We start from the raw sequence: 20,519 nt of genomic DNA, 5'->3' as shown, positions 1-20,519 counted from the left end.
TCTGGGAGGTGGAGGCTGCAGTTAGCTGAGATCGTACCATTACATGCCAGCCAGCATGGGTGACAGAGCACTACTCTGTCTCAAAAAAAAAAAAAAAAAAAAAAAAGAAATGTAATTGCCATTGTAACAGTATTAAGAGGCGAGATCTTTAAGAGGTCATCGAGCAAGCAAGAGAGAGAGAGAGAGTCTTTTTCCACCGTGTGAGAACATAGTGAGGTCATCTGTAAGCCAGGAAAAGAGTCCTCATCAGAAATGACCCTGCCAGACCTTGTTCTGGGAATTCTAGTCTACAGAACTGTGAGAAAATAAATTTATGTTGTTTAAGCCAAAAAAAAAAAAAAAAGTAATCAAGAGGCCTCATGAATGGATTACTGCTATTATCATGAGAGTGGGGAGTGGGTTTTTCATAATAAAATGGGTTCAGCCCCTTCTCTGGCCCTCTCTTACTCTTTCCCCCTCCACTATGGGATGACACAGCAAGAAGACCCTGGCCAGATACTGCACCTAGATCTTGGACTTCCCAGCCTCCAGAACTATAAGGAATAAATTTCTATTTTTTTTTTTTGAGACGGAGTCTCGCTCTGTCGCCCAGGCTGGAGTGCAGTGGCCGGATCTCAGCTCACTGCAAGCTCCGCCTCCCGGGTTCCCGCCATTCTCCTGCCTCAGCCTCCCAAGTAGCTGGGACTACAGGCGCCCGCCAACGCGCCCGGCTAGTTTTTTTGTATTTTTTAGTAGAGACGGGGTTTCACCGTATTAGCCAGGATGGTCTCGATCTCCTGACCTCGTGATCCGCCCGTCTCGGCCTCCCAAAGTGCTGGGATTACAGGCTTGAGCCACCGCGCCCGGCCAATTTCTATTCTTTATAAATTACCCAGTGTCATGTATTTTGGTACAGCAGCACAAAACAGACTAAGATGTATACTTTTTTTTTTTTTTTTTGAGACGGAGTCTCGCTTGTCGCCCAGGCTGGAGTGCAGTGGCGTGTCTCGGCTCACTACAAGCTCCACCTCCGGGTTCACACCATTCTCGTGCCTCAGCCTCCTGAGTAGCTGGGACTACGGGCACCTGCCACCAAGCCTGGCTAATTTTTTGTATTTTTAGTGGAGATGGGGTTTCACCGTGTTAGTCAGGATGGTCTCTATCTCCTGACCTCATGATCCACCCGCCTTGGCCTCCCAAAGTGCTGGGATTACAGGCACGAGCCACCGTGCCCGGCCTAAGATGTATACTTTTACACAGTTCAGAAACACCAAAGATGAAGCAAGATGTTTAGGCTGCAGACTACTGACTTCTTGTATCCTCATATAGCTGAAAGAGGACGAGAGTCTCTGGGGTGCCTTTTAAGGCACTGATCCCATCTATGAGGGCTCTGCCCTTGTGACCTAATTACCTCCCAAAGGCCCCACCCCTAATGCCATCACATGGGGCAGTTATGATTTTGTTTTCTTTTGAGATGGCGTCTCGCCCAGGCTGGAGTGCAATGGCGCAATCTCAGCTCACTGCAACCTCTGCCTCCTCCTGAGTTCAAATGATTCTCCTGTTTCAGCCTCCCAAGTAACTGAGATTACAGGTGCACGCCACCACGCCTGGCTAATTTTTGTATTTTTAGTAGAGACAGGGTTTCACCATGTTGGCCAGGTTGGTCTTGAACTCCCGACCTCAGGTGATCCGCCCACCTCAGCCTCCCAAAGTGCTGGGATTATAGGTGTGAGCCAGTGTTCCTGGCCTCCACAAAAAATTTTTTAAAAATTAGCTGGGCATGGTGGCACACACCTGTAGTCCCAGCTACTTGGGAGGCAGGAAGATTGCTTGAGCCCAGGAGATCAAGGCTGCCGTGAGCCATGATCGTGTCCCTGCACAATCAGCCTGGGAGACAGAGTGAGACCCTGTCTCAAAAAAAAAAAAAAAGGAAGCCTTGCTGGGCATCTAATGGGAAAATCTGTTCCCAAAATGGAAATCAGCTAGATTGGCCAAAGCACTAGAGGAACAAATGTATTTAGTGTGGTTCTGTGTGCACATGGTAGGGGGTGTACGGCAAGCAGGAGTTGTCAACTGGCAGTCTTTAGCAGTGGCTACATGGAGGCTTCTCATGATTTCCACTTTAGTCAGAACAAAAGCCACAGTAGTTCCAGTGGACTGACCTTACAGCACTACAGGATCTCCCTGACCTGATCTCCTACAACCTTCTCCCTCACTTACTCCCCTGCAGCCACACCAGCCTCCCGGCCGTTCCTCACACACACTAGCAACAGTGCTACCACAGGGCCTTTGCACTTCATTTCCCTTGCCTAGACTGCTTTCCCCAGATAGCTGCATGCCTGTCCCTTACTTCCTTAATACCTTTGCTTAATGTCACCTTCTCCCTAAAGCTTTCTGTGGCCACCCTATTAATACTGCCCCTTTCCCCCATGGTTCTTAGCTTCTTGTAACATCCTCCATCACTTACTTCTGCTTATTGCTCACTGTCTCAGCATCAGTGGAATGTCAGCCCCACAAGGGCAAGGATCTTTGTTTTGTTTGCAGCTCCATACTCGGTACCCAGGATGCTGCCTGGCATATAGTAGGATATTGATATTAAGTGATTTAGTCCATATGGTTCCCCTAGCATGCAGGATGGTATTTGGCATTCAGTAGGGGCTCAAGAGATGTTTGTTGAATGAATTGGGGTGATAGGGGACTTGGTGAGGACCTACCCCTACTTAGATAGCTTTAGAAGCTGTTGGATACTTCATCCCTCTGCATGGTGCTACAGACATGGAGATGAAGAGGCAGCCTCAGTGTGGGAGTAGACGGGAGCATTCTCTTGACTGAGGAAGGAATGTTAGAAAAGAAAGCTGAGGCCGGGCATGGTGGCTCAGCTCTTTGGGAGGCCGAGGTGGGCAGATCATGAGGTCAGGAGTTTGAGATCAGCCTGACCAACATGGTGAAACCCCATCTCTACTAAAAACACAAAAATTAGCCAGGCATGGTGGCACGCGCCTGTAATCCCAGCTACTGAGGATGCTGAGGCAGGAGAATAACTTGAACCCGGGAGGTGGAGGTTGCAGTGAGCCGAGATCATGCCACTGCATTCCAGCCTGGGTGATAGAGCAAGACTCCGTCTCAAAAAAAAAGAGCTGAGGCCGGGTGCGGTGGCTCATGCCTACAATCCCAGCACTTTGGAAGGCCAAGATGGGAAGATCACTTGAGTCCAGGAGTTCAAGACCAGCCTGAGCAATATAGTGAGATCTTGTCTCTATTATATTTAAAATAAAAAATTATTTTAAAAAATTAAAAAAAAAAAAAAAAGAGCTGACCTGTCCATGTCTGCCACCAAACACAGCCCCGGCAGCAACCCCCATCACCTCAATAATTGACTTCTCTCTGAAAGGCAAAGAAACTGCTTCCTGAGTCTGCTGCTACAAATTCAAGGCTTGGTGTATGGACGCTTTTTAACAGAAGCAGCCCCCTGCTGTGGAAACTTCTGGAGGCTTGGCAGAAGAGGCAGATGCCTTTTAATCTACATCTTGCTCAATCCCTGTGATGTGAAAAAAGCCAGTCTGGACAAATTGTACAGGTCACAGTCCCCAGCTTCTGAGGGGCCTGTAGAGAATTCTTGGGCTCACAGAAGCCGTTGCTGCAGTAACCACTGCTGCAAGAGCAACTTTGGCAGCAGGCAGGTGCCAGGCAGCAAGCTGAGAGAACACTGCACATATTCAAAGCGTCTTCAGATACAAGGCTTTGTTTGTGCACATTGAACAAGGGGCAGATTGGGAAAGCCTCCTTATATTGTCCACATTTCCCTGAATGTAAGGAACCCTGTCCTCAAAATGGGGATCAGCAGGGCTCCTTTCAAGGCAAAGCAGAAAAAGCCCCAGTGGCTTGTCAGGGGAGACCAGGAGCTCTGGCTGGAGCTGGGTGTTCTGGACAAAGGGCCATATTCAAGAACTTTGGGCCCCATTTTCAAGCGTAGGCTTAGGAAAAAGATGAATTCCAGGAAATCTGAAGCTGATGAGATATCTACTTTAGCATTGTGGCACAGGGAGAAGATGGAAGGTGTCTGAAATGGCCGGGTTATGTGGTGTTACAGGGCAGAGACAGAGCCCCAGTGCCATTCCCTGGGGAGCTTTAGCCCTTCTCAAAGGTGCTACCAAGGCTGGTTTATTATGACTGGAGAACGCAGGAGGCCTCCTTGACAGAATGAAGTGCATAAAGCATAGGAAACGGACTACTGGACATGAGAAGTTGGGAACATCCTCCCTATGATTAAAAAAATACAAGCCAGAGACCAGGTGCAGTGGCTCAGTGCCTCCAGTGCCTATAATCCCAGCACTTTGCGAGGCTGAGACGGGAAGATCGCTTGAGCTCAGGAGGTCAATGCTGTGAGCTATGATTGCACCACTGCACTCCAGTCTGGGCAACAGAGGAACACCCCAGGCTCAGCATACTCTCTGGGGGTCCTGCACTAAACTGAGAGTGAAAGCATACTCTGCTGCTAGTTGCTAGAGTTCTTGCTCAGGAAGTTATTCAGAGATATAATATTTCAGATTCCACAGCAGCTAAACATTTTTTTTTTTAGACAGAGTCTAACTATCCCCCGGAATGGAGTGCAGTGGTGCGATCTGGGCTCACTGCAACCTTTGCCTCCTGGGTTCAAGCGATTCTCTTGCCTTAGCCTCCTGAGTAGCTAGGATTATAGGTGTGCACCATCACACCTTGATAATTTTTTGCATTTTTGTACTTTTAGTAGAGACAGTGTTTCATCTGGTCTTGAACTCCTGGGCTCAAGCGATCCACCCACCTCAGCCACCTAAAGTGTTAGGATCACAGGCACGCACCATTGTGCCGAAGCTCATAGTTTCTATATTCCAAGAGTGAGCTCACAATCAAATGAGTCCTTTAACTTGTCCTGTACCCTGAGCAGAAAAGCAAGGCTGAAAAATGAAATGGTTCCCACCTCAGTCAACTCAGTTCCCACCTTAACTCGCAGCTCATCATACCACTTATGATTTCATCTTTCTATTAAGTACTTGAAATGGTTTTTATTATACCCTAAATTTTGGTAAACCTTGGGTTTGTTTCTAGCTTCCCTACTGGTTTACCCATCCCTTTCCCTTGTCCTTGTCCCAGGACTGCACCAGAAGTAGAGGATGGAACAATGATCTTCCCACCTTCTTGAAGGCAACTTTCTCATATGGTACAGAACTGGTACCAGCCTGGGGGATGGGAGGAGTCCCATGGGTCAGTCATCATCTGTGTCACTAGGGCCCATGTACTGGCAGATGGCATCGTAGTGAAGCTCCACCACCTGATTTTCTCTTGGCAGCTGCACCAAAGCCCGGCTCCGTGCTCTGTCCCGGCTCAGCAAATGTCCCACCTGGAACAGAGGTGAAGTGGAATCAAGAAGGCCAGCCTAGACCCTGGGACAGGCCCTGAACGACCCACAAACCTCTACTGCCAGGTCTGAGACTCACCCTTCCAGCCTGTGGGCCCAGCACGACCATCACACGGTCACCCTCTGCCTTGGGAACCAGGGTCTCCAGCATGTCTTCCCTTAGGCCTACAGATAAGGGAGAGGGGAGTGAGGCCCACAGCAAGGACCAGCCCAGCCAGCGTCCTGTCAGAAGGGCCTTTCCTGGCCAGGCGTGGTGGCTCACACTTGTAGTCCCAGCACTTTGGGAGGCTGAGGTGGGAGGATCGCTTGAGCCAGGAGTTCGAGACCAACCTGGGCAAGATGGTCAGACCTCGTCTCTACAATTTTTATTTATTTTTTGTTTTTTGACATCGAGTTTGGCTCTTGTTGCCCAGGCTGGAGTGCAATGGTATGATCTCGGCTCACGGCAACCTCCACCTCCTGGGTTTAAACGATTCTCCTGCCTCAGCCTCCTGAGTAGCTGGGATTACAGGCGCCCACTACTGTGCTTGGCTAATTTTGTGTTTTTAGTACATACGGGGTTTCGACATGTTGGTCAGGCTGGTCTCGAACTCCTGACCTTAGGTGATCCACCCTCCTCGGCCTCCCAAAGGGCTGGGATTACGGGCATGAGCCACTGCACCCAGCCTACAAAAATTTCAAAATTAGCCAGGCGTGGTGGTGAGTGTCTGCAGTCCCAGCTACTCAGGAGGATGAGGTGAGAGGATGGCTTGAAACCAGGAATTTGAGGTGGCAGTGATCCATGATGGTGTCACAGCACTCCAGCTCATGCCTGTAATCCCAGCACTTTGGGAGGCTGAGGCAGGCGGATCACAAGGTCAGGAGTTCGAGACCAGCCTGGTCAATACGGTGAAAACCTATTAAAAATACAAAAATTAGCTGGGTGTGGTGGTGGGCACCTGTAGTCCCAGCTACTCAGGAGGCTGAGGCAGAAGAATTGTTTGAATCCAGGAGGTAGAGGTTGCAGTGAGCTGAGATCGCGCCACTGCACTCTAGCCTGGGTGACAGAGCAAAACTGTGTCTCAAAAAAACAAACAAACAAAAAAAAAAAAAAAAAAAAAAAAAGAAGGGCCTTTCCTGTATTCCTGGAGCCACTCTACACCCTGTTGACAGATGGAGTCCCACCACATCCATTTCACAGATGAAGAAGCCTAAGGAGTAGTTTACAAAAATCACTGTAATAAAAGGAGCATGTCTTATATGGTGGTGGTGATAACAACAGGCACTTTTTATTGTGAGCATGTTTTAACCCCTGCCCTGCACTGAGAGCTCACTACACATCCCTTCACTAAGGCACCAATCACAAGAGGAAGAAATAGTAATTTCCATGCTAATTTGACAGACCGGAGGCTGGGTGCAGTGGCTCACGCTTGTAATCCCAGCACTTTGGGAGGCCGAGGCGGGAGGATTGCTTGAGGTCAGGAGTTCAAGACCGGCATGGCCAACATGGTGAAACTCCATCTCTACTAAAAGCACAAAAATTGGCCAGGTGTGGTGACGCTTGCCTGTAATCCCAGCTACTCAGGAGGCTGAGGCAGAAGAATTGCTTGAACCCGGGAGGTGGAGGTTGCAGTGAGCCGAGATCACGCCACTGAACTCCAGCCTTGGTGATAGAGCAAGACTTTGTCCCGCCAAAAAAAAGAAAGAAAGAAAAAGAAAACTTGACAGACTGGGAGAGTGGAGTGAGGCTCAAGATAACCACCATCATGGAAGTGTTTAATGTTCTATAAGAGGATGCTAGGCCTTGCAAAATACCTGAACTCTGCCCAACCTCCCAGCTTTGCCTGGGCCAGGCTCCAGGCCTAAGACACTCTTCTTGATCAACCTCCAGCTGCCATCACTCAAACTCACCTTCCAGGACTCGGCCTTCATCTGTCCGACATACACAGGTATCTGGGCTTAGGACATCTTCAATTATCATCTGGGGATACAGGTCAGGGGGATGTGAGATTTTAGAGAGATAGGGGGGCCCAGTCCCTGGGGGGAGAAGGGGACTCAAGCTGCAGGGTTCCCACCTTGGTGTTGTAATATTGGCCTCCTTTGTACATCTTGTCCACAAACCGCACGCGCAGGTCCCTGTGCAACCAGTGCTGACTCCTGGGGGCTGCTTTCTCACTCTTGGCTGCAGGCCCATCCAGTCTGTGGAGAAGGTCCGAGCATCAGGCTTAGCTCTCATCAGATGCACTTTACAGTTGCCCTCCCTTTGCCTATGCTATGAAACCCACCCACAATGCAGTTCCCAGTTCCTTCTATGAGCCTGCCTTGCCTTGGAAGCCTTCCCTGGCTGCTCGAGCCTACCCACAGCCCTGCCCTCTTGACCCCTCCCATATGCTCAGAGTCCCACCGTCTGGAAGGTGTTTCCGCTTCCTCTCTGAGTTGTCCTGCTGGACGTGGAGTTCTTGATTCCGGAGGGTCTTCCGTGATGAGGCAGTTCCGTTCTGTTGCCCTGGGGAAGGAAGTTTTGCTCACCTGGCCTGTTCAAGAGGTTACGAGAACCAGGACAGAGCCTCAGTGTCTCACTGCCCTTCCTTCCAAGGCCATGTCTCAGCCTAGAGCCACCTCCCACCTGCCAAAGTACCCCTCTCACCCCTCATGCATTTGCTAGTAGAATGCCTCTCCCCAACCTCTCAACCATTTCAGCTTCCTTCAGGAACCCTCCCATAGCTGACCTAGCCCACACCAACAATGCTCACCTAGTGTTGACTAGAGATTCCCGGAAAGCTCTGTCTGTACCCATTTGCCAAACTGCCCCATCCTACTGAAATGCCTTCGCCTGTGCTGTTCTGTCTGCCTAGAATTCCTTCCTTCTTGTCACACCCTAATCCTAGCAGTTCTCACTCCCTAGTAAAAGAGAGGTTCATCACCCCAAATGGACAAAGATCTCGAGGGTAGGAATTGCTTTCTGCACCTGTTTCTCCCCACTCAGAGACAGGCTACAGACCCAGGGGTACGACATCGACCTTTCTCCAATCAAATGGAATAAGTCACTTATGTCCATTCTCACCTCCTGACCTCTGATTGGAAGTCATACCTGCCAGGCACACTGCTGCCCCTCCCTGCTGCAGATCTAAAACCACCCCATGAGCCAGGCCCTGCCACCCCTAGGAATGTGTCGTCAACTCCCCTAGCTCTACAAGAGGCTCACTCACTGAGGTCCAAGGTGTTCTTGTTAAACTCCTGCTGGGAGACAGGCCGCAGGCGGTACTCACTAACAGTCACCACCCGGCTCCCCACAGCCAGACGAACCATGGCCCGAACATTGTCAGGATCGAGGCCTTCCACCTAAAGTGTTGAGGGGAAGAAGTCAGGAAGGGGTTGTGGACTCCACCCACATTCCTAGGACCCTTACCTCTAAGAGGCCTGCTTCCTCTGTCTCCCCAACCAGACTCTGACCCCTAAGTGGGACCAGGTCTGGTTCCTGTATCTCCCTCAGCTGACTGTGGGGCTTCCTTGGATCCTTTTTTTTTTTTTTTTTTGAGACGGAGTCTCGCTCTGTCGCCCAGGCTGGAGTGCAGTGGCCGGATCTCAGCTCACTGCAAGCTCCGCCTCCCGGGTTTACGCCATTCTCTCACCTCAGCCTCCCGAGTAGCTGGGACTACAGGCGCCCGCCATCTCGCCCGGCTAATTTTTGTATATTTTAGTAGAGACGGGGTTTCACCGTGTTAGCCAGGATGGTCTCGATCTCCTGAACTCGTGATCCGCCCGTCTCGGCCTCCCAAAGTGCTGGGATTACAGGCTTGAGCCACCGCGCCCGGCCCTTGGATCCTTTAAGCATTTAATCCTCAGAGACTTGTGGCATATGGCACTCTCTTCCTTTTAGCTGGGAACTGAGGCTCACAAAGGCCAGCAAGTGGTCCCGGGTTACTGAGTGAGGCAGTGGGCCAAGCAGACCTAAAAGACTAGGACTCCCAGCCTTTCTACCTCAAACCCAATTATTCCTCCATCTGACCCTCGGATCAACCTTCCCTGCTGCCTGTTTTGGGCTCCCAGGATATCTTGGTTCCTTACCTTCCCATAGAGGCCTCGGTGAGGGCCAGAAAGAACCACCACAGCTCCTCCTGGCACCAGCCCTTGAGGCTGATCTTCCTTATCCTTCTCTTGCTCCTCATCTGGCCTTGGCATGTGGGAGGGGCCGGTGGGGGTCAAGGCCTGGGCCTCAGTCAGGTTGGCACCCAGCCCTAACCCCTTGGGCCTCAGTGAGTTGACACGGGGCTTCACTACTCTGCAGGGAGAATATGGGTTTGTTGGAGAGGATGCAATAGTCTTCAACACCTTATTTACCTCCTCTCCCTGCCCAAACCCCCGCCCCCACCATTGACATTTTCTTTTCTTTTCTTTTCTTTTTTTTTGGAGACGGAGTTTTGCTCTTGCCATCCAGGGTGGAGTACAATGGCTCGATCTCGGCTCAATGCAACCTCCGCCTCCTGGGTTCAAGCGACTCTCCTGCCTCAGCCTCCCGAGTTGCTGGGGTTACAGGAGCAGGCCACCATGCCCAGCTAATTTTTTTGAGACGGAGTTTCGCTGTGTAGCCCAGGCTGGAGTGCAGTGGCGCGATCTCGGCTCACTGCAAGCTCCGCCTCCCGGGTTCCCGCCATTCTCCCGCCTCAGCCTCCGAGTAGCTGGGACTACAGGCGCCCGCCACCTCGCCGGCTAGTTTTTTGTATTTTTAGTAGAGACGGGGTTTCACCGTGTTAGCCAGGAGGGTCTCGATCTCCTGACCTCGTGATCCACCCGCCTCGGCCTCCCAAAGTGCTGGGATTACAGGCTTGAGCCACCGCGCCCGGCTAATTTTTGTATTTTTAGTAGAGACAGGGTTTCACTATGTCGGTCAGGCTGGTCTCGAACTCCTGACCTCAGCTGATCCGCCCTCTGTGGCCTCCCATAGTGCTAGGATTACAGGTGTGAGTCACCGTGTCTGGCCCCCATCGATATTTTCAAGGTTGCCCTTTCCGATCTCATATTAGGACTGTTTTTGACCTACAGAAACAGCAATTTCATTTGGTTCAACCTAATAACATGCGGCATATACCATCTATTACATGATATCTACAGTGAGATCAGAGGCAGATCACTGTAACCAAATATATACTATTTCTACAGGGGAAATCATATGAATATTCACACCAAGCAGGAGAAACGGACTATAAATACTCAACATGGTTGGGCACGGTGGCTCATGCCTGTAATCCCAGCACTTTGGGAGACCGAGGTTGGCAGATCACCTAAGGTCAGGAGTTCAAGACCAGCCTGGCCAACATGGGGAAACCTCTTCTCTACTAAACATACAAAAATTAACCAGGCGTGCTGGTGCAGTCCTGTAATCTCAGCTACTCAGGAGGCTGAGGCAGAAGAATCACTTGAACTCGGGAGGTAGAGGTTGTTGCAGCGAGCTGAGACTGCGCCACTGCATCCCAGCCTGGGTGACAAACAGAGACTCCATCTAAAAAAAAAATAAATAAATAAATAAACGCCAATTCAGGTCATAGTTGGCTGCCAATGGTTATGAAAAAAATGTTTGGTTTTCAGAATTCTTGAGTTTGCAATTGCGAAGAAAGGGTTGTAAGTCTGCATGACAATAGCAAATGTTTAGTCTACGCTTTCTTGGGGTCAGGCCTACTGTATGTGCTTTACGTATATAATTTCTTTATCTTTTTTGTTTTTTTTTTTGAGATGGAGTCTCACTCTGTCGCCCAGGCTGGAATGCAGTGGCGCGATTTCGGTTCACTGCAAGCTCCGCCTGCCGGGTTCACGCCATTCTCCTGCCTCAGCCTCCTGAGTAGCTGGGACTACAGGTGCCCGCCACCACGCCCGGCTAATTTTTTGTATTTTTTTTTTTAGTAGAGACGGGCTTTCACCGTGTTTAGCCAGGATGGTCTTGATCTCCAGACCTTGTGATCCACCCGCCTCAGCCTCCCAAAGTGCTGGGATTACAGGCATGAGCCACCACATCTGGCTCTAATTTCTTTTCTTTTGGTTTTTTTTTTTGAGACGGAGTCTCGCTCTGTCGCCCGGGCTGGAGTGCAGTGGCTGGATCTCAGCTCACTGCAAGCTCCGCCTCCCGGGTTTACGCCATTCTCCTGCCTCAGCCTCCCGAGTAGCTGGGACTACAGGCGCCGCCACCTTGCCCGGCTAGTTTTTTGTATTTTTTAGTAGAGACGGGGTTTCACCGTGTTAGCCAGGATGGTCTCGATCTCCTGACCTCGTGATCTGCCCGTCTCAGCCTCCCAAAGTGCTGGGATTACAGGCTTGAGCCACCGCGCCCGGCCTAATTTCTATTCTTAAAATTAATTAATCTTTTGTAGAGATGGGGCCTCCCTATGTTGCCCAGGCCAGTCTCAAACTCCTGGGGTTAAGTGATCCTCCTGCCTCAGTCTCCCGAAGTGCTGGGATTACAGGCATGAGCCACTACCTGGCCTATGTGTATAATTTCATTTAACTCTCACAACAGACCTGTGAAGTCAGTACTATTACCTCCATTTTTCAGATGAAGAAATTGGTGTCCCTAGAGGCAGACTTTATATAATGGGATTCTATTAGAGTTTCAAAGGGCAAATGGGAGTTTAAAACAGTAGTGGAAGGGGCTACTGAATTAGTTAGGGCGATAATGTATCCTCCCTCCCTGCCTGGAGTGGTTCTGGTTTGGCAGTGACCCTGGGGATCTTGACTGCAGCCTGATCTGTCTGTCCCCTCGCCCCTATCCCAGAACTCACTGATTGAAGGTGCGGCCGATGCCCTCGCCAGGTTTCCAGCCCATGCCCCGCAGCATGGCCAGCCCATAGGCCTCCACAGGGACCGCCTCATAATTAGCCTCCTCTGGCACCTACAGGTTCAGGCAGAGAAAGGAGGGTCAGGCTTTGCTTACACTGGGTCCTCTGTTTGAAGTGCACTTGCTGCCACCCACTGGGAGACCTGCTACGCATCTTTTCCAATCAGCTCAAGGGTGTTTTGATTTCCTCTTTCCATCCCTCACTGTACTCCTCCGTGTTCAGTCCTTCAACAAATAGAAAGCACCTAGTTTATGGCAAGTACTGTTCTAGGTACTGGAGATGAAGCTGTGAACCAAACAGACAAAAACCCCTACCCTTGCAGAGCTTCTGATCTAGTTGTGGAGACATACTATAAATAAAACCCAGAAAACATGATATGTCAGGTGGTGACGTAAAGAACAAGAAAGCAGGGTAAGAAGAAGCAGAGGGATGGAGAGGGAGTGCCTCTGGTTGACATTTAAGCAGAGATCAGGAAATGATAGCAGAGGGAGCCATGAGGATATGAGAAGAAAGTGTCCCGAGCTGAAAGCACAGTAACAGCAAAGGCCCTGAAGCTGGACAAGGCTTGGTATGTGTGAGGGATAAAAGTCACCATGACTGAAATGGAGATAGTGAGAGTAGAGAGCAGAGAAGGGTGGGGAAGAGATCAAATCAGGGGAGCTGGGCAGGAGTCAGAGGACCCTGAGCCAGGTGGGAGCCGTAAGAGGGACCAGTGAGGAAATTACTCTAATAGTCCAGATGAGAGATGCTGGTAGCTCAGCCCTTTGCAGTGGTATTGGTGGTGGTGAGAAGTGGTCAGTTCTGGGTGTCATTTTGAAAAAAGATGAAGGATTGCGCTGGCAAACTGTATGGGGCATGAAATAAAGAGGGGAATTGAGGATGACTCCAAGGTTTTCTTTTTTTTTTTCTTGAGATGAAGTCTTGCTCTGTTGCCCAGGCTGGAGTGCAGTTGCACAATCTCAGCTCACTGCTACATCAGTCTCCTGGTTTCAAGCGATTCTCCTGCCTCAGCCTCCTGAGTAGCTGTGATTACAGGCATGTTCCACCATGCCCGGCTAATTTTTGTATTTTTACTAGCGATGGGGTTTCGCCATGTTGGTCAGGCTGGTCTCGAACTCCTGATCTCAGGTGATCTGCCCACCTCTGCCTCCCAAAGTGTTGGGATTACAGGCTCGGCGACTCCAAGGTTTTTATGCTGAGTGAGAGGAAGGATGGATGGAATTTTTGGTCACCTGATATGTATAAACTGCAGGAGGAGGTTTATAGAGGGAAAAGTTAGAGGAATGAGGTTAAAGCTGGAACAGGATGAAAGGATGAAGAGGGAAGTGAGGGTCTTTTTTTTCTTTAAAGATGAAGGAGCTGGGCACAGTGGATCCTGCCTGTAATCCCAGCACTTTGGGAGGCCAAGGTGGGTAGATCACCTGAAGTCAGGAGTTCAAGACCAGCCTGACCAACGTGGCGAAACCTCGTTTCTACTAAAAATACAAAAACTAGCCAGGCGGTAGTGACACGTGTCTGTAATCCCAGCTACTTGGGAAGCTGAGGCAGGAGAATCGCTTGATCCCGGGAGCGGGAGGCTGCAGTGAGCTGAGATCATATCACTTCACTCTAGCCTGGGCCACAGGGCAAGACTCTGTCTCAAAAAACAAAAAACAAACAAACAAACAAAAAGTTGAAGGAAATCAGAGCGCATCTGAAGGCTGAAGAGAACAGTTCAGTTGAAAGAGAGTGTTCTGGGGCTGTAGGAGAACTAGACTCCAAAGAAGCAATGCAAGAAATTTATGAAAGAAGAGGTGAAAAGTCAGGTCTGTGGGTATGAAAGACAGACTTGGTTACTCCTGTAGACACGCCTCTCACATCTCCTCTTGTCACCTCCCATCATCACTCCTTCCCATTCACTCCAGACACACCACATGTTGCCTCACTGATGGACACACACCACATTGATTTTCTGCCACTATGCCATTGCTTGGGCTGTTACTACCAACAAGAGCACTCACTCTGTTCTTCCCTCTCACTAAACCCTACTTATCTTCCAGACCACTCTGGTCTAAGTCCCCAGCATCTCTAGCCTGGACTACTCATCCCTTGCTTCCACCTTCACTAATGAGTCTGTTCACAGCAGCCAGAGGGATGCTGTCAAATCATAAATCATATTTCATCTATGCCCAGGGCTTGCCCAGGCTCTCATCTCACTCAGAGTAAAAGCCAAAGTCCTCACAATGGCCTACAAGGCCCTGCCTTGTCTAGCACCCCCATCTCCTTTCTGACTTCGTCTACTATCCCTTCCCCTCACGCATTCCACTTCAGTCACACTGGTCTCCTTGGTGTTCCGCAAACACTCTAGGCAGTGTCTACCTTCAGGGCCTTTACATTTCCTGTTCCCTTTGCTGCACACCTCGTTCAGATAATCCTAGGATTCAAGTATGTTTTTAGCATCCAGATATCCAGATTCATTTGGTAATGCTTCCAAAAAGGATGATAGGAGAAAGGACAGGTGGCAGGCCTCTAGCACACACAGACTTTCCCTGCTATGTGCAGGGACACAGCCTGGCAGACAGGGCAAAGAAAGGCTGGGGCAGGAGGGGGACAAGGGGCCAGCTCACTGTCTCTGCCCGGGTTCGCTGTCTGCCCCTTCCCCGCTGGGGGTGCATCCTTTCTGGATCATGGGGATAGCGAGCGTGGGGTCGACACCCGCATTCTCTCTCTCTTCCAGAGACTTCTTGGATTCTAAGGAAGAATAGGAGGGAGCAATGAAGTCCCACTCTATCCTTCCACCTTCTTCATCTTCTTCCTTCACTGGGGAAGGGTAAAGGGGCATCACTCACCCTCAATGAGCTCCTTCACAGCCTGGGACAGCACCCCATCTGCCAAGGCCTCAGTATCTGTGGATGGCCCAGGGGGCCGGGCTGGTGGCTGCCTGCGATGGCCATTCTGGATCAAAGGGATGACGAGTTCCTTGGGAGCTTCCTGGGGCTTCACACTGATGTGGACACAGAGGGGTGGGGTTGGGAGAATGGCAGTGTCAGTGGGTCACACTCCTTTATTCAGAGAAAACACGAGAGCCAAACTCACCCCAGCCCCACAGACCATGCCTTCTCTACTCCATGTCTGGATCTCCTGTACCTCTCTGATAGTGCATTCTTTGGATTATCTCCCCCAGTGCCCCCAACTCGTAAATGTCAGTGCCTTCGAGAAACAAGTCCTGGACTCTGTTTAACTCAAGACCGGCTTCCACAATGGCCACAAATCACTATCTTCAGCCAAGACCTCCCCAGCTCCAGGTTCCCAAACAGCTTCCTAGATGCCTGATTCTCTTCTGGAAATCCCTCCCTCAGACTCTCCTCTCCTCATTAAGCTGATGGTGGCCTCCATCAACCTGAATCTGCCGCTCCTTCCCGTTCCCCATATCGGAGACCCACCACTTCAGCTGAGACACTAGCAAGTCCTGTCATTTTCTCATTCTTTCCTTCTCCCAGAACGCACACACCTCAGTGTCTTCAAGTCCTAGACACTTCTCAGTAATACATCCTCTCTTCGCAATTCCCACGGCTATCAGGCCCAATTTCCCCACCCCTCCTATAAACTCCCGCCTTCTGGCCTCCACGAATTTACTCAGGCTGTGTTTCAGGCTTAACAGGTCACTGTCACCAAGACAAACGACTGAGTGAGATTCCTCCCTCCCGCTTACGCCCACCGCAGCGATTTCCAAGGTGTGAAAGACCCAGCGCGTCACCTCTGCAGCTCCCTCCCTTCCACGGTTTTCAAGAAATCCTTCTCCTCCGGAGATGGCCTCGCGCCGTCTCTCGAGTCGGCCAGCCGCCTCCGTGCGGACATGCGAGTGAAGCTGAATGAAACTGGGGCAGTGGAAGCAGCCGTCAGCGGCAAAACACCCTCTTCGGAGTCAGCCATCTTGCCCCTTTTCCCAGGCCCGCGCGCTGCTTGCTGGGAAATTTAGTTTGGGTTCAGATCGCTAGGGGCCGGCCAAAGTGCGTAAAAACTACCTTCCATCAACCACTGTGGCACCGGCGGGAGGGGGCGGTAAGGGGCCGGGGGAAGTAATTGTCGCTCTTTCAAACGTCGTGGGAGTGCGTCGCGCCAAGTGCACAGGGAAATGTAGTTTTTTTTTGTTTTTTTTTTGAGGCAGAGTCTCGCTCTGTCGCCCGGACTGGAGTGCAGTGGCCGGATCTCAGCTCACTGCAAGCTCCGTCTCCCAGGTTTTACGCCATTCTCCTGCCTCAGCCTCCCGAGTAGCTGGGACTACAGGCGCCTGCCACCTCGCCCGCTAGTTTTTGTATTTTTAGTAGAGACGGGGTTTCACCGTGTTCGCCAGGATGGTCTCGATCTCCTGACCTCGTGATCCGCCCGTCTCGGCCTCCCAAAGTGCTGGGATTACAGGCTTGAGCCACCGCGCCCGGCCTTTTTTTTTTTTTTTTTAAGATGGAGTTTTGCTCTGTTGCCCAGGCTGGAGTGCAGGCGTGATCTCGGCTCACTGCAACCGCTGCCTCCTGGGTTCAAGCGATTTTCCTGCTGCAGCCTCCCGAGTAGCTGAGGCTACAGGCATGCGCCACCACGCCCGGCTAATTTTTGTATTTTTAGTAGAGACGGGGTTTCACCATGTTAGCCAGGATAGTCTCTATCTCCTGACCTCGTGATCCGCCTGCCTCGGCCTCCCACAGTGCTGGGATTACAGGCGTAAGCCACCACGCCCGGCCGGAAATGTAGTTTTTAGCGAGGTAGGCAAAGTGGAAGGTGGATTCATTCTTGCCAGGCATTGATTCCTTCGTGTAGGTGTTAGACAAGTATTTATGGAGCGCCTACTGTGTGCCCTACTCATGTGGGAAGTGTTGATGAAGTAAATCATTTAGAAATAATCAGCCGGGTGTGGTGGCGTGCACCTGTAGTTTCATTTACCCCGCAGGCTGAGGCAGGAGGATGGCCTGAGGCCCGGGAGTTCCAGGCTGCATTTAGCTCTTATCGCGCCACTGCATTCCAGCCTGGGTGACAGAGCGAGACCCCGTCTCTGAAAAAGAAAAAGGCAGGGGCGGGGGAAGGAGTGTCAGTTGTCTACAATAATAAATAATAGACATAAAAAAAGTGCCTACTGGCCGGGTGTGGTAGCTTATGCCTGTAATCCCAGCATTTTGGGAGGCCTAGGCTGGTGGATCACCTGAGGTCAGGACTTTGAGACCAGCCTGACTCATATGGTGAAACCCTGTCTCTACTAAAAATACAAAAATTAGCCGGGCTGGTAGTGGCACCTGTAGTCCCAGCTACTCAGGAGGCTGAGACAGGAGGATTGCTTGAACCCGGGAGGCAGAGTTTGCAGTAAGCCGAGATCCCACCACTGCACTCCAACCTGGAGGACAGAACGAGACTCTGTCTTAGAAAAGAAAGAAAGAAAGAAAGAAAATAGTGCCTACTGACCAGGCTCATACCTGTAATCCCAGCACGTTTGGAGGCTGAGGCAGGCGGATCACTTGTGAGGTCAGTAGTCCGAGACCAGCCTGGCCAACATGGTGTAACCCCATGTCTACTGAAAATACAAAAATTAGCAGGGCGTGGTGGCACGTGCCTGTAATCCCAGCTACTCAGGAGGTTGAGGCAGGAGAATCGCTTGAACCTGGGAGGCAGAGCTGAGATCTCAACACTCCAGCCTGGGTTACAGAGCAAGACTCAGTCTCAAAAAAAAAAAAAAAAAAAAAAAAAAAAAAAAAAGAAAAAGAAAAAGAAAAAGAAAAAAAATAAACTTGTAGTTTAGTAGGGAATATAGACATTTAAATACATATTTAAAAAATATAGCAGGCCGGGCGCGGTGGCTCAAGCCTGTAATCCCAGCACTTTGGGAGGCCGAGACGGGTGGATCACGAGGTCAGGAGATCGAGACCATCCTGGCTAACATGGTGAAACCCCGTCTCTACTAAAAATACAAAAAACTAGCGGGCGACGAGGCGGGCGCCTGTAGTCCCAGCTACTCGGGAGGCTGAGACAGGAGAATGGCGTGAACCCGGGAGGCGGAGCTTGCAGTGAGCTGAGAGCCGGCCACTGCACTCCAGCCTGGGCGACAGAGCGAGACTCCGTCTCAAAAAAAAAAAAAAAAAAAAAAAAAAAAATATATATATATATATATATAGCAACATGTGCTGAGCTTAGTGGCTCACGCCTGTAATCCCAGCACTTTGGGAGGCCTAGGCAGAAGGATTGTTTGAGCTCAGGACTTTGAGACCACCCTGGGCAACATAGTGACATCCTGACTCTACAAAAAAATGTAAGGCCGGGCACGGTGGCTCAAGCCTGTAATCCCAGCACTTTGGGAGGCCGAGACGGGCGGATCACGAGGTCAGGAGATCGAGACCATCCTGGCTAACACGGTGAAACCCCGTCTCTACTAAAAACACAAAAAACACTAGCCGGGCGAGATGGCGGGCGCCTGTAGTCCCAGCTACTCGGGAGGCTGAGGCAGGAGAATGGCGTAAACCCGGGGGCGGAGCTTGCAGTGAGCTGAGATCCGGCCACTGCACTCCAGTCCGGGCAACAGAGCGAGACTCCGCCTCAAAAAAAAAAAAAAAAAAAAAAAAATGTAAAAATTAGCGGGGTGTGATGGCACGCATCTGTGGACCAGCTACTTGGAGAGCTGAGTGGGAAGGATCGCTTGAGCCAGGAGGTTGAGGATGCACTGAGCGGTTATCAGGCCACAGCACTAAAGCCTGGGCAACAGGGTGATACTTTATCTCGAAGAAAGAGAGAAAGAGAGAAAGACAGAGGGAGAGAGGGAGGCTCCCAGTTACTCGGGAGGCTGAGGCAGGAGCATCACTTGAATCCAGGAGGCAGGGGTTGTGGTGAGCTGAGATCACGCCACTGCACTCCAGCCTGGGTGACAGAGCTAAATTCCCTCTTAAAATAAACAAACAAAAAACAAACAAACAAACAAAATAAACAAAAAGAAAAGAAAAGAAAAAATACATAAAATTAAATGAAATGGGGACATACCATGTTTTGGAAGGTAGATTAGTATGGTGGTTTGGAGAATGGTCTTAAAAACAGGCAACCCATTATTCAATCTCATGGCCATGTTTCCAGGTCTAGAAGCCCTGGGCATCCTGGGATGGGCCCTGGAATCTCAAGGATAAAACCACTTTGCTTTCCAAGATACAACAACATTCTTTAAAATATATTTAAAGGTGAGGCACGGTGGCTCATGCCTGTAATCCTAGCACTCCGGGAGGCCAAGGGAAGAGGATCACTTGAGCCCAGGAGTTGGAGGCTGCAGTGAGCTATGATTGCACCACTGCACTCCAGCCTGGGCAACAAAGCCAGTGAGGCTCAGTTTCTTAACTCTTTTTTTTTTTTAAGAGACAAGGTCATGCCTGGCCAACTCAGTCTCTTAAAATAAAAGACTTCTGGGGAGGCTGAAACAGGAGAATTGCTTGAACCTGGGAGCTGGAGGCTGCAGTGAGCCGAGACCGTGCCACTGCACTCCACACTGGGCAATACAGTGAGACTCTGACTTGAAAAAAAAAAAAAAGACTTCTGGCCAGGTGCAGTGGCTCACGCCTATAATCTCAGTATTTTGGGAGGCCAAGGTGGGCACATCACCTGAGGTCAGGAGTTTGAGACCAGCTTGGCCAACATGGTGAAACCCCATCTCTACTAAAAATATAAAATAGTTAGCTGGGCGTGGTGTTGGGCACCTGTAATCCCAGCTACTCCGGAGGCCGAGGCAGGAGAACCACTTGAACCCGGGAGGCAGAGGTTGCGGTGAGCCGAGGTTGTGCCACTGTACTCCAGCCTGGGCAACAGAGCAAGACTTAATGTCAAAAAAAAACAAAAAAAGACTTCAGACTTCTGTTTTTTTTTTGAGACGGAGTCTCACTCAGTCACCCAGACTGGAGTGCAGTGGCACGACCTCAGCTCACTGCAACCTCCACTTCCCCCGGATTCAAGCAATTCTGCCTCAGCCCCCTGAGTACCTGGGATTACAGGTGCGTGCCACCATGGCTGGCTAATTTTTTGTATATTTAGTAGAGACGGGGTTTCACCATGTTAGCCAGGGTGGTCTCCATCTCCTGACCTCCTGATGCGCCTGCCTTGGCCTCCTGAAGTGCTGGGATTACAGGCATGAGGCACTGCACCCAGCCTGGTTTTGTTTTTTGTTTTTGATTTTTGAAATGGAGTCCCGCTCTGTCAACCCAGGCTGGAGTGCAGTGGCACGACCTCGGCTCACCACAACTTCTGCCTCCTGAGTTCAAGAATTTCTCCTGCCTCAGCTTCTCAGTAGCTGCGATTACAGGCGCCTGCAAATGCCCGGCTAATTTTTGTATTTTTAGTAGAGGCAGGGT

At 50.5% G+C, this 20,519-nt stretch overlaps 1 protein-coding gene across 1 annotated transcript; it reads right to left on the bottom strand.

Annotated features, from left to right (window-relative positions):
* Nucleotides 1–4,995: 4,995 nt before the first annotated feature.
* Nucleotides 4,996–16,138, bottom strand: GPKOW (G-patch domain and KOW motifs). Its single transcript, XM_033201787.1, is given in 12 exon segments — nt 4,996–5,356; nt 5,454–5,539; nt 7,265–7,334; nt 7,429–7,577; nt 7,758–7,859; nt 8,563–8,695; nt 9,422–9,635; nt 12,124–12,233; nt 14,787–14,797; nt 14,800–14,910; nt 15,009–15,163; nt 15,917–16,138. Coding segments are annotated over 12 exon segments (1,452 nt in total). The 5' UTR covers nt 16,093–16,138; the 3' UTR covers nt 4,996–5,221.
* Nucleotides 16,139–20,519: the final 4,381 nt, after the last annotated feature.

Source organism: Trachypithecus francoisi, unplaced genomic scaffold (assembly GCF_009764315.1).
Source record: "Trachypithecus francoisi isolate TF-2019V2 unplaced genomic scaffold, Tfra_2.0 Lachesis_group6, whole genome shotgun sequence".
Lineage (NCBI taxonomy): Eukaryota > Metazoa > Chordata > Mammalia > Primates > Cercopithecidae > Trachypithecus > Trachypithecus francoisi.
The sequence above is the reverse complement of the archived record's forward strand: the minus strand, read 5'-3'. Positions and strand labels throughout refer to the sequence as shown.